Source organism: Cebus imitator, unplaced genomic scaffold, assembly GCF_001604975.1.
Source record: "Cebus imitator isolate Cc_AM_T3 unplaced genomic scaffold, Cebus_imitator-1.0 Scaffold82, whole genome shotgun sequence".
NCBI classification, from domain to species: Eukaryota; Metazoa; Chordata; class Mammalia; order Primates; family Cebidae; genus Cebus; species Cebus imitator.
The window spans coordinates 7,915,675-7,928,398 of NW_016107397.1; the positions used below are offsets into that span (position 1 = coordinate 7,915,675).

At 49.9% G+C, this 12,724-nt stretch overlaps 1 protein-coding gene across 4 annotated transcripts in view; it reads left to right on the forward strand.

The window, feature by feature from the left end:
• Positions 1–12,724, forward strand: part of MMD2 (monocyte to macrophage differentiation associated 2) — a 43,143-nt gene that overhangs the window by 15,004 nt on the left and 15,415 nt on the right. For 3 of the 4 annotated variants that reach the window (XR_001826783.2, XM_017533765.2, XM_017533767.2), the window contains exon 2: positions 9,740–9,821. Coding sequence is in view for 2 of the 4 variants with exons in the window: in XM_017533765.2 (XP_017389254.1) it covers positions 9,740–9,821 (82 nt within the window). In the remaining 2 variants the exon portion in view is untranslated. Of the gene's footprint in view, positions 1–9,737; positions 9,822–12,724 lie in introns of those variants that run through there. The other variant, XM_037740377.1, reaches the window with a different exon arrangement.

Genomic DNA, 12,724 nt, shown 5'->3' on the forward strand with positions numbered 1-12,724 from the left:
AAAAAAAAAAAAAAAAAAGAAATAAGAATAACACTTTTATTGTAGTTACATGAGTAAAACTTGAATACGATCTCATAAAGATTCAAATAACACAAGTCAAATGAAAGACCCTTTATCTCCCACCCAATCCTAAAAATTAAAATATAAGGGAGGGGGGCAAAGTCCTCTGAGACCAGCACCCCCAAACTCACCAGTCCCTCCGTTTTCTTTCAAGTCTATTTCTGTACATTTATGTTCCTAAAATGTTGCGGTGTGTGTGTTTTATACTAATTAAATCATGTTGTGGATATAATTTTATCACTTGATTTTTTTCATTTGATTTTGATGAACGTCTTTGCGTTGTATGTGGTTACACTTAAAATTTTTTTCCCTTTGTTTTTGAGACAGAGTTTCATTCTTGTTGCCCAGGATGGAGGGCAGTGGTGCCATCTCAGCTCACTGCAACCTCTGCCTCCTGGGTTCAAGTGATTTTCCTGCCTTAGCCTCCTGGGTAGCTGGGATTACAGGTGCCCACCACCACGCCTGGCTAGTTTTTGTATTATTATTATTATTAATTTGGGAGTCAGAGTTTTGCTCTGTTGCCCAGGCTGGAGTACAGTGGCATGATCTTGGCTCACTGCAACCTCTACCTCCCAGTTTCAAGCAATTCTCCTGCCTTAACCTCCTGAGTAGCTGGGACTACAGATGCCTGCCACCATGCTGGCTAATTTTTGTATTTTTTGTAGAGACCAAAATTTCACCGTGTTTTTCAGGATGGTCTCGATCTGACCTTGTAATCAGCCCCCTCAGCCTCCCCAAGCGTTGGGGTTACAGGGGTGAGCCACCGTGCCCAGCCTTATTATTATTGTTTTTTGAGGCAGGGTCTCACTCTGGTCCAGGCTAGAGTGCAGTCGCACGATCATAGCTCACTGCAGCCTCGACCTCCTGGCTCACATGATCCTCCCACTTCACCCTCCCGAGTAGCTGGGACTACAGTCATGCACCACCACTTATGGCTTTTTTTTTCTTTCTTTGAGACAGAGTCTTGCTCTGTCACCCAGGCTATAGCGTGGTGGCCTGATCTCAGCTCACTGCAACCTCCGCCTCCTGGGTTCAAGTGATTCTCCTACCTGAGCCTCCTGAGGAGCTGGAATTATAGGCATGCGCCACCAAGCCCTGCTAATTTTTGTATATTTAGTAGAGACAGGATTTTACTATATGGGCCAGGCTGGTTTTGAACTCCTGACCACAGGTGATCCACTCACCTCAGCCTTTCAAAGTGCTGGGATCACAGGCGTGAGCCACCACCTCGCCTGGCCTTAAACCATATTCTTTATGACACCTGTAGGCTACGTAATATTATTTTTTTAATATCCCCAGAAGCTGCAGCCCAGAGACGTTAAGTAATTTTCCCCAGCTCACACAGCAGCTAACTGCCCTTGCAGGCGTTTTCCGCCCAACAGTGCCCGGCCCCAAAGCCTGTGCAGCCTCCAGTTCAGGGTGAGAATTCAGCATTCTCCCCTCGTCTCCTGCCAGTGTCTGGCTCTGGATCCTGGCTCAGTTTGGGAGTCCTCCACAAAGCCACGGCCGTGTGGTCATCTAAGCAGTAAGGGTTGGCTACAAAATGAGGATTCTGTTCTCCAGGGAGGAGGAAGAAAAGCCGACTTCTCTCCTTTAGTTTAACCAGTGACGGCCCGCTAGCAATGTCGGCTCTTTCAAGAGAAGTTTCCCACAGCCAAGGCTGCCTCTCTGACTGCTGGCTCTGTTCTCACACAGTCTCAATTTTATCTACTCATTTCATATGTTAAAAGTGCATCCTGACCAGGCACAGTGGTTCACACCTGTAATCTCAGCACTTTGGGAATTAAAGGCAGGAGGATTGCTTGAGGCCAGCAGTTTGAGACCAGACTGGGCAACATGGCGAAACCCTGTCTCTACTAAAAATACAACAACAACAAAAAAAACCCCAAAAAATTCGTTGGGTGTGATGGTGCAAAAAAAAAGCATTGTGGGCTGGGCGCGGTGGCTCATGCCTGTAATCCCAGCACTTTAGGAGGTTGAGGGGACAGGATCACCTGAGGTCAGAGTTCGAGACCAGCCTGGCCAGCATGGTGAAACTCCGTCTCTACCGAAAATACAAAAATTAGCTGGGCATGGTGGCGTGAGGCTGTAATCCCAGCTACTTGGGAGGCTGAGGCAGGAGAATCTCTTGAACCTGGGAGGCGGAGGTTGCAGTGAGCTGAGATCGCACCACTGCCCTCCACCTGGGGAGATAGTGCAAGACTTCATCTCAAAAAACCAATAACAACAAAAAATAGGACGGGGGGCAGGGCCTTGGCTGCCAGGCTGGCACTGGGCAGAGGTTTCAGGTGCAAAGAGGGGGGCAGGAGAGAATTCTGGGGGATGGTAATCTGTTTTTTTTGTTTGTTTGTTTGTTTGAGACGGAGTCTCGCTCTGTTGCCAGGCTGCAGTGCAGTGGCATGATCGCAGCTCACTGCAACCTCCGCCTTCCAGGTTCAAGCGATTCTCCTGCCTCAGCCTCCCAAGTAGCTGGGATTACAGGCACATGCCATTACGCCCAGATAATTTTATATTTTTAGTAGAGACGGGGTTTCACTATGTTGGCCAGGCTGGTCTCGAACTCCTGACCTCATGATCTGCCTGCCTCGGCCTCCCAAAGTGCTGGGATTACAGGTGTGAGTCACTGTGTCCGGCCTGGATCTGTTATTTATCTTGATGATGATGGTGGCAGTTATAGGACTCTCCACATTGGTCAAATCTCATAAAACTATAGCAAAAAAAGAGGAAATTTTACTTTTTGTAAATTAAAACACAAATGAAAATATGAATTCACGATTTTCTTAAAATCCTGGACTAGAGGTTTATGGAGGAAAGAAATGAGGTCACAAGGAGTTAAAGGGAAAGTGCTCGGGTCTTCAGGGTGGTGGGAACGCTCTTTCTTGGTAGTTTGCCCACAGCCCTGTCTCCGGGCCTCCCTCTCCCCTCTCCACCAGCATTCAATGGCCACAGTGACTGAGAGACAAGGAGAGTCTTGTGGAACCCAGAAATAAATAAATAACTGCCTGCCCCAGGTCACCATGGCAACCGTGACATCACCCTGGGACCCGTGTGGCTGGCACCCTTGGTGGCTTGCTGGTGTTTGTTACAGGAGTAAGGGGAGCCAGGGCTGCAGGCCCGTGCCTGGTGGCAGGTGGAGGGGGAGACTTCAGGGGGAGAATGGGTTTCCCACCGTGGAGACCAGGGCGAGCCGCACCCTCACAGTTGGTATCGGGACACCCTGCCCTGTTAGTGGAAGCATAGATTGGCCTGGCTTCCTGGAGGGCTTTTGGGCAGAGTCTCTCTAAATGAATACTGTGAGGCTGGGTGCGGTGGCTCATGCCTGTAATCCTAGTACTTTGGGAGGCCAAGGAAGGAGGATCACTTGAGGTCAGGAGTTTGAGGCCAGCCTGGGCAACATAGCAAGACCCAGTCTTTACAAAAAAATTTAAAAAGTAGCTGGGTATTGTGGCATGCATCTGTATTCCCAGCTACTCAGGAGGCTGAGGCAGGAGGATCGCTTGAGCCCAGGAGTTTGAGACCAGCCTGAGCAACATAGTGAGACCCTATCTCTACAAAAATTAGAAAATATTAGCTGGGCATGGTGGAGTACACCTGAGGAGGGAGGATCCCTTGAGCCCAGGAGTTCAAGCTTGCAGTGAGCTATGATCACACCACTGCACTCCAGCCTGGGTGACAAAGTGAGCCCCTATTTCAAAAGAAAAAGGAAAGGAGACCGGGCATGGTGGCTCATTCCTGTAGAGGCTGAGGTGGGAGGATTAACTGAGGTCAGGAGTTTGAGACCAGCCTGGACAACATAGTGAGACCTCGCCTCTACAAAAATAAAAATAAAAATAAAAATAAATTAGCCGGGGGTGCTAATGCACGCCTGTAATCCCAGCTACTCGGGAGGCTGAGGTGGGAGGATCGCTGAAGCCCAGGAGGTCGAGGCTGCAGTGAGTTATGACGGTGCTATGGCATCCCAGCCTGGGCTACAGAGCAAGGATGTTTCTCCAAAAAACCCCACCAAAAAAAACCAAAACAAAAAACACCAACAAAAGCCGGGTGTGGTGGCTTGCACTGGTAATCCCAACAATTTAGGAGGTCGAGGCAGGCGGATCACTTGAGGTCAGGAGTTCGAGACCAGCCTGGCCAACATGGTGAAACCCCATCTCTACTAAAAATACAAAAATTAGCCGGGCGTGGTGGTGTGTGCATCTGTAATCCCAGCTACTCAGGAGGCTGACACAGGAGAATCGCTTAAATCCAGGAGGCGGAGGTTGCAGTGAGATGAGATTGTGCCATTGCACTCCAGCCTGGGAGACAGAGCAAGACTCTCTCAAATTAAAAAGAAATAAAAATAAAGAACAAAATAAGTACCACACGCACCTGTGTTTGTGTCCAAGCGCTGCAGTCACAGATGACCACACACCAGGCGGTTTACTACAGCAGCTATTTATTCTCTTACAGTTCTGGAGGCCAGAAGGCTAAACCCAAGGTACGAGCAGGGCTGGCTGTCCTGCAGGCTCTGAGGCCCAGGCTCTCTCGTGGCTTTTGGTGGCCGCCAGCAGTCCTGGGTGCCACTGGCTGGTAGATGCATTGCCACAACCTCTGCCTGCACCGTCACGTGGTCATCCTCCCCCTGTGTGTCTCTGTCTTCATTTGCCATTGTCTTCTGTGTCTGTCTCATCTTTTTTTTTTTTTTTTTGAAACGGAGTCTTGCTCTTGTCGCCCAGGCTGGAGTGTAGTGGCTCGATCTCAGCTCACCACAACCTCTGCCTCCCAGGTTCAAGTGATTCTCATGCCCCAGCCTCCGGAGTAGCTGGGATTACAGGCACCCACCACCATACCGTATTTTTTTTAGTAGAGATGGGGTTTTACCTTGTTGGTCAGGCTGGTCTTGAACTCTTGACCTCAGGTGATCCACCCGCCTTGGCCTCCCGAAGTGCTGGGATTGCAGGGGTGAGCCACCATGCCCGGCCTGTCTTGTCTTCTTAGGGAACCCTAGTCACCTTGGATGGGGCCCCACACTACTGCAATCTGGCCTCTTCTTAACCAATGACATCTGTTCCAATCCTATTCCCAAATGAGGTCCCCTTCTGAGTACTGGGAGTTAGGGCCTCGATGTGTGGATGTTGGGAGGACATGGTTCAACCATATCACTATTTTTGTTGTTATTACTTACTATTTAATGAGCCAGTCTTGGCCAGGCATGGTAGCTCATGCCTGTAATCCCAACACTTCGGGAGGCTGAGGCAGGCAGATCATGAGGTCAGGAGTTCGAGACCAGCCTGGCCAACATAGTGAAACCCCGTCTCTACTAAAAATACAAAAATTAGCCGGGTGTGGTGGCACACACCTATAGTCCCAGGTACTTGGGAGGCTGATGCAGGAGAATCGCTTGAACCTGGAAGACAGACATTGCAGTGAGCCAAGACAGTGCATTGCATTGCATTCCAGCCTGGATGACAGAGCAAGATTGCATCTCCAAAAAAAAGAAAAAAAAAAGACTCCATCTCAAATAATAATAATAATAAGCTAGTCTTGGCTACAGGTAGCTTCCTGGCCCATCTCGAGGAATGTGGGTGGATGGATGGCATGTTCTGGGCTCCTGGGGAGGCTTCAGTGGAGTCTCCAGGGTGGGTCCTCCATTTTCTCTTGCTGTTTAGGCCATGGGAGATGGGGCACTGGCATCTCTTTGGCTTGGTTCAGAAGCCTGGCCCTGGCGGTCTTAGTTTTCTCACCTGTCGAATGGGCTTGGCATGACCCTGGTGTTGAAGTCACTTGACTGGCTGTGGAATCATGTGACCATGGAATCCCAGCTGGATGCAGGCAGAGAACAGTCACCTGAACCGTTGGACCCCTGGGCTCACCCAGGCACCAAGTGTCCCAGGGCAAGCCACAGTGTCCGTGCCTGGCAGACTCCCCTACCCAGCCTTCACTCCTGCCCTGCCCACACCAGCATACATGAAGCCAGCATACACAGTGTGCTCCATAAATGCTCCATGAACTATGCTAGCATAGAGCCAACACAGAGAAGGTGCTCAATGAATGCCCCAGGGTCTGTACTAGCATGGAGGCAGCACACAGAAGGTGCTTAATAAATGCTGCATGAACTATACTTAGCATGGAGCCAGCACACAAAAGGTGCTTAGTAAGTGCTTCATGAGCTGTACTTAGCATGGAGCCAGCACACAAGGTGCTTAATAAGTGCTCCATGAGCCGTACTTAGCATGAGGCCAGCATACAGAAGGTCCTCAATGAGTGCTCCATAACTGTACTTAACCTGGATCCAGCATGCAGGAGGTGCTTAACAAATGTTCCATGAGCTGTGTTTAGCGTGGAGCCAGCACACAAAAGATGCTTAATAAATGCTCCATGAACTACACTTAGCATGGAGTCAGCACACAAAGTGTGCTCAATGAATGTTCCAGGGTCTTTACTAGCATGGAGCCAGCACACAGGAGGTGCTTAATAAATGCTCCATGAACTACTGGTATGACATCAGCATACAGAAAGTGCCCAATAAATACTTAGTGACTCATACATACTTCATGGAGCAATTCGTTCTGAACCATACACTCATTTGTTTGGGGGGCAGTCTACAAAGTAATCATTGAACCTCAGGGGGACAGTTTTTGGTGTGTTTAGCAGAGTCCAGCCCCATTGGGTGGCTGCTGCTTGGCAATGTCCAGGTGAGCTGTCCACTCACCAGATTCTGAGCCTGTGTGGGCTGACGACATGCACACTGCTGTGGTCCCAGCTGCTGGTCTGACAGCCAGGTGTGTGCAGACCTTACCCCCAGCTCTTGGATGCCTCTTCCCTGCCCAGCCAACCCTTGTCTGTCTGCCCAGCCTGACCTAAGTCCCCCAGCACAGAGTCGCGTCAAGGCAGGACCAGAGGTTGGAATCAACCAGGGCTGGGTTGAGTCCCATCCCACCTGGTGATCTGTTTCCTTCACCTCCCTGCCCTGTAGCTTCTCCATCTATAAAATGGGCTTCACATGGTGCTCCCGTGAGGCTTAAACACAGGTGATGATGTTTTGAAGATTCTAAAAAGACACCAAAATATCAGGATTTTTGTGTGTGTGTTTGAGAATGAGTCTCACTCTGTTGCTCAGGCTAGAGTGCAGTGGTATGATCTGAGCTCATTGCAACTTCCACCTCCGGGCTCAAGCGATTCTCCTGCCTCAGCCTCCTAAGTAGCTGGGATTACGGGCCGGTGCCACCGCTCCTGGCTGTTTTTTTAAATTTTTTTGGAGATGGAGTTTTGCTCTTCTTGCCAAACTGGAGTGCAATGGTGTGATCTTGGCTCACTGCAACCTCCGCTTCCTGGGGTCAAGCAATTCTCTTGCCTCAGCTTCCTGAGTAGCTGAGATTATAGGCATGTGCCACTACGTCCAGCTAATTTTTTATATTTTTAGTAGAAACAGGGTTTTACCGTGTTAGCCAGGCTGGTCTCAAACTCCTGACCTTAGGTGATCTGCCTGCTTATGCCACCATAGCTGACCTTTTTTTTTTTTTTGAGGTGGAGTCTCACTCTGTTGCCCAGGCTAGAGAGTGCAGTGGCATGATCTTGGGTCACTGCAATCTCCACCTCCCGCATTCAAGTGATTCTCCTGCCTCGGCCTCCCAAGTAGCTGAGATTACAGGCACCTGCCACCACATCTGGCTNTGCCCAGGCTAGAGAGTGCAGTGGCATGATCTTGGGTCACTGCAACCTCCAACTCCTGAATTCAAGCGATTCTCCTGCCTCAGCCTCCCAAGTATCTAGGATTACAGGTGTGGGCCACCACACCCAGTGAATATTTGTATTTTTAGTAGAGATGAGGTTTTGCCATGTTGGCCAGGCTGGTCTCGAACTCTTGGCCTGAAGTGATCCACACACCTTGGCCTCTTAAAGTGCTGGGGTTACAGGCATGAGCCACCGGACCTGGCCAGGAATGTTTATTTTATTTTTTTAATTTTTAGTTTTTTCAGATGGAGTCTCGCTCTGTCACCCAGGCTGGAGTGCAGTGGCTCAATCTTGGCTCACTGAAACCTCCGCCTCCTGGGTTCAAGCGATTCTCCTTTCTCAGCCTCCCAAGTAGCTGGGATTAAAGGCACATACCACCATGCCTGGCTAATTTTTGTATTTTTAGTAGAGACAGGGTTTCACCATATTGGTCAGGCTGGTCTCAAACTCCTGATCTTAGGTGATCCACCTTCCTCAGCCTCCCAAAGTGCTGGGATTACAGGTGTGAGCCACCACACCTGGCCAGGAATGTTTATTTTTAACATAAAGTCATTTAGTAATTTCACCTGTGCCCAGCAGAAATAATCGCATGTGTTCAACAAAAAATGTGCACAAAATGTTCATGGGCCAAGTTATTCATGATGTCCCCAAACAGGAAGGTCCATCTGCAATGGATTGGGGAAATCACTTGTGGTGTGTTCACCCAGCGGAATACGATACAGCCATGAAAACTACCCATTGCTGTATGCCAAAAGGTGGATGAACCTCACAAAAATCATGTTAAGCAAAAGAAACCATGCTCAGGTGTGCACCACCATGCCCAGCTAACTTTTGTATTTTTAGTAGGATGAGGTTTCACCGTGTTGGCCAGGCTGGTCTTGAACTCCTGGCCTAAAGTGATCCAGCCGCCCTGGCCTCTTAAAGTGCCAAGGCGAAACCTCATCTCTACTAAAAACACAAAAATTAGCTGGGTGTGGTGATGTGTTCTGTATGAGTTCACTGAGCAAGTGCAGGAACAGGGGAAACGAATCTAAGATGACAATGGCCGAGGTGGTTTCCCTGGGGAAAAGGGACCCCTGGGAGGGGGCACTGGGCACTTTCTTGGGGGTGAGAAGTGAGCTGTAGCTCTTCTTGGATGGTGACTGTGTGGGTCTACGCATCTGCAAAAATCTTCTGAGCTGCCCTTTTGCAGAGCTATAGTGTATGTAAGTTATATCTAGAGACAATAAAAAACAGGAAATGAAGCTGAAAGTGGTGGCTCACGCCTGTAATCCCAGCACTCTGGGAGGCCAAGGCGGGCAGATCACAAGGTCAAGAGATTGAGACCATCCTGGCCAATGTGGTGAAACCCCGTCTTTACCAAAAATACAAAAATTAGCTGGGCATGGTGGTGTGCGCCTGTAGGCCCAGCTACTCGGGAGGCTGAAACAGGAGAATCGCTTGAATCCAGGAGGCGGAGGTTGTAGTGAGCCGAGATCGCACCACTGCACCCCAGCCAGGTGACAAAGCGAGACTCGATCCCAAACAAACAAATTTAGCTGGGCATGGTAGGTCATGCCTGGTAGATCGTGCCTGTAGTCCCAGCATCTCAGGAAGCTGAGGTGGGAGGATGGCTTGAGCCCAGGAGGTGGAGCCAACAGTGGGCCATGATTGCACCACTGCACTCCAGCCTGAGCTCCAGTCTGAGTGACAGAGTGAGAACCTATGTCAAAAAGAAAAAAGGAAGAGAATGTAACAAACACCACATTGGGGATTAGGCACAAAATATTGGACAATTCAAAACCATTTAATGATTGGAAAGAGGGAGGGAGGGAGGGAGGGAAGAGGGGAGAGAGGGGGGAGATGGGAAAGGGACAAGGGGGCGCTGCTCTTTTCCTACCAGCAGCGGGTGAAGTCTTCAGGCCTCCAGGGAATTCAGATGGCGTCTCTTCCCCAGCGGAGCTTCCTGGAATTCTCCCTCTCCTTCCAGGTTCATGAACCACCGAGTCCCTGCCCACAAGAGGTACCAGCCCACAGAGTATGAACACGCAGCCAACTGTGCCACCCATGCTGTGAGTTGACTTTTGGGGAACTGAGGGCTGAGATGGGGACACTTCCGGGGAAGGGGGTGCAGTAAGGCACCTCCTTCACATATGTCCTAAGTGGCCTGTTCCTTGGGTCTTCTGTGGCCCTCAGAAGAGTAAGTGGACTGTGGTGCTGAGCATGCATCTCTCTTGCTCTAAAAACCTTGGATGGGGCCGGGCGCAGTGTCTCACGCCTGTAATCCCAGCATTTTGAGATGCTGGGGTGGGTAGATCACCTGAGGTCAGGAGTTCTAGACTGCGCTGGCCAAGATTGTGAAACCTCGTCTCTACTAAAAATACAAAAATTAGCCGGGCGTGGTGGCGGGTGCCTGTAACCCCAGATACTCAGGAGGCTGAGGCAGGAGAATCGCTTGAACCTGGGAGGCAGAGGTAGCAGTGAGCTGAGACCGTGCCATTGCACTCCAGCCTGGGTGACAGAGTGAGACCATGTCTCAAAAACAAACAAACCAAAAAGAACCTCTGATGGCTCCCTAGTGCCTACAACAGCATCTTGTCACCACAGCAAGCTCATCTGTCCACGCACCTCCCACCACTATGCTCTTGCTCTCAGGCTCAGGCCCTTGAATCCCTCCATTTCCTAAATAGAAGGCATGACTCCATGCCTTTGCACGCGCTGTTCCCGCTGCCTGGAATACTTGCCGTCTCCACTCCGGCTCTGCCTATGAAACCCTTTTCATCATTCACAAACCTTGTTGAAATGTTCCTCAACAAAGCCTTCCCCTCTGCCCAGATGCCGAAAAGCTGAGCTGGTGCCTACCTCCCCAGCCACCCTCACTGCCCACACCATGCTAGCTGGAATGTACCCAGTCCTTTGCACATTCATTCAGCAAACAGTTCCTGGGTACCCTCAAGGCACCAGGCAGTGCTCCAGGCACTGGCGATGCAGATGTGAGTTCACACAGAATCCCTGCAGGGTTCTTTGGTATCTCAGGACATCTCAGCATGCCTGGCACAGGAAGGTGCCCAGATAGTGTGTGTGGAGGTGATTTGAATTAATTCTCAACCTCCACCCCACCTGTTAGACTCTGTGGGCTAAAAAGTAGTGGCTGGTGCTGATTTGAACTTAGTGTGTGCCTGGGATCATGCTAAGTTCTTCTTTCCACTACCCAAGATAGTCTTGCTCTGTTACCCAGGCAGGAGTGTAGGGGTGCCATCTCAGCTCACTGCAACCTCCGCCTCCCGGGTTCAAGCAATTGTCCTCTCCTGCCTCAGCTTCCCAAGTAGCTGGGATTACAGGCGCCCACCACTGCACACGGCTAATTTTTGTATTTTTAGTAGAGACGAATTTCACCGTATTGGCCAGGCTGGTCTCAAACTCCTTACCTTGTGATCCTCCCGCCTCAGCCCCCCAAAGTCCTGGGATTACAGCCATGAGCCGTCATGCCCAGTCCACACCAGGTTCTCAGTCTGTGTTTTCTCAGCCAGTCTCTTTAGAGCAAGTGCTCTGCTGAACAGAACCTGTTCTTGCTGGCTCACCTCTGAAGCCCCGTGCTGTGTGCATAGTAGAGGCTCAGAAAACATTTGAGAATGGCCACATGACTCCATGTTTTGCAAGGGAGGAAACTGAGGCTTGGGTCAGAGAATCTGCCCAAAGCTACAAGCTAACTCATCGACACAAGTCTGCAGTACATCCCAGAAAGTGAAGCTCTAGCAAGAGAAGACCTGCCTTTAATCCCAGCTCCATTATTTAGTGGCCCTGAGCCTCAGTTTCCTTATCTGTAGCATGAGCATCAGAAGAGCCACTCCCAAGGGTGGCCATGAGCGTTGCTCAAGGCACCTTGCTGGCACAGCATAGGCACATTGACAAGTGTGTTTCCTTTCCAGCACACTCTTGGGGAAAGAGGTGCTGAATTGGCCGGCCAGTGGCTCATGCCTGTAATCCCAGCGCTTTGGGAGGCCGAGGTGGGCAGATCATAGTTTGAGACCAGCCTGGCCAACATGGTGAAACCCTGTTTCTACCAAAAATACAAAGATTAGCTGGGCATGCTGGTGCGTGCCTGTAATCCCAGCTACTCAGGAGGCTGAGGCAGGAGAATTGCTTGAACCCAGGAGATGGAGGTTACAATGGGCCAAGATCATGGCACGGCACTCCAGCGTGGGCGACAGAACAAGTGAGACTCAGCTTCAAAAAAAAAAAAAAAAAAACCACCTGTAATCCCTGAATTGATCCTGCTGTCATACCTGGGAGAAGCTGTGAGGCTGGGGACAAAACCCCATTTATGATCTCCTCTGGGCACTGATGCTGTAAACACAAGGCATATTCATAGTCCAGCAGGCTCCAGGAAGGGAGTAACTGAGTCATGGGTACCAGGCCCCCACTGTTAACTCATTCATTTATTGGATGCACCCTCAGTTAGCACCTGTGGGCATAGGGTGAGGGCAGGGTGATGGGCATGGATCATTTTATTCCTGAGGACATGTCCTGTGCTCACAGGTTTGTGGAATGAATGAATGAGTGAGTGAGCAACTGAATGAATACTAGGCATGGTAGGTGATCGCAAAACAGCACAAAATAGGAGCAAGGTGCAGTGGGGTATGTCTGTAGTCCCAGCTACTCCAAAGGCCAAGACGGGAGAATCACATGAGCCCAGAAGGTTGAGGCTGCAGTGAGCTATGATTGTGCCACTGCACTACAGCCTGGGCAACAGAGTGAGACTCCATCTCTAAAAAATAAAATGAAATGTTTTAAAATAGCACAAAACATAATTGGAATCTACAGCCTAATGAGAAGAATGTCACCAAATTATGAAGTAGCATGAGATAGTTCCTATTATGTATTTATTTTTTGAGATGGAATCTTGCTGGGACTACAGGCGTGCACCACCATGCCTGGGTAATTTTTGTATTTTTAGTAGAGATGGGGTTTCACC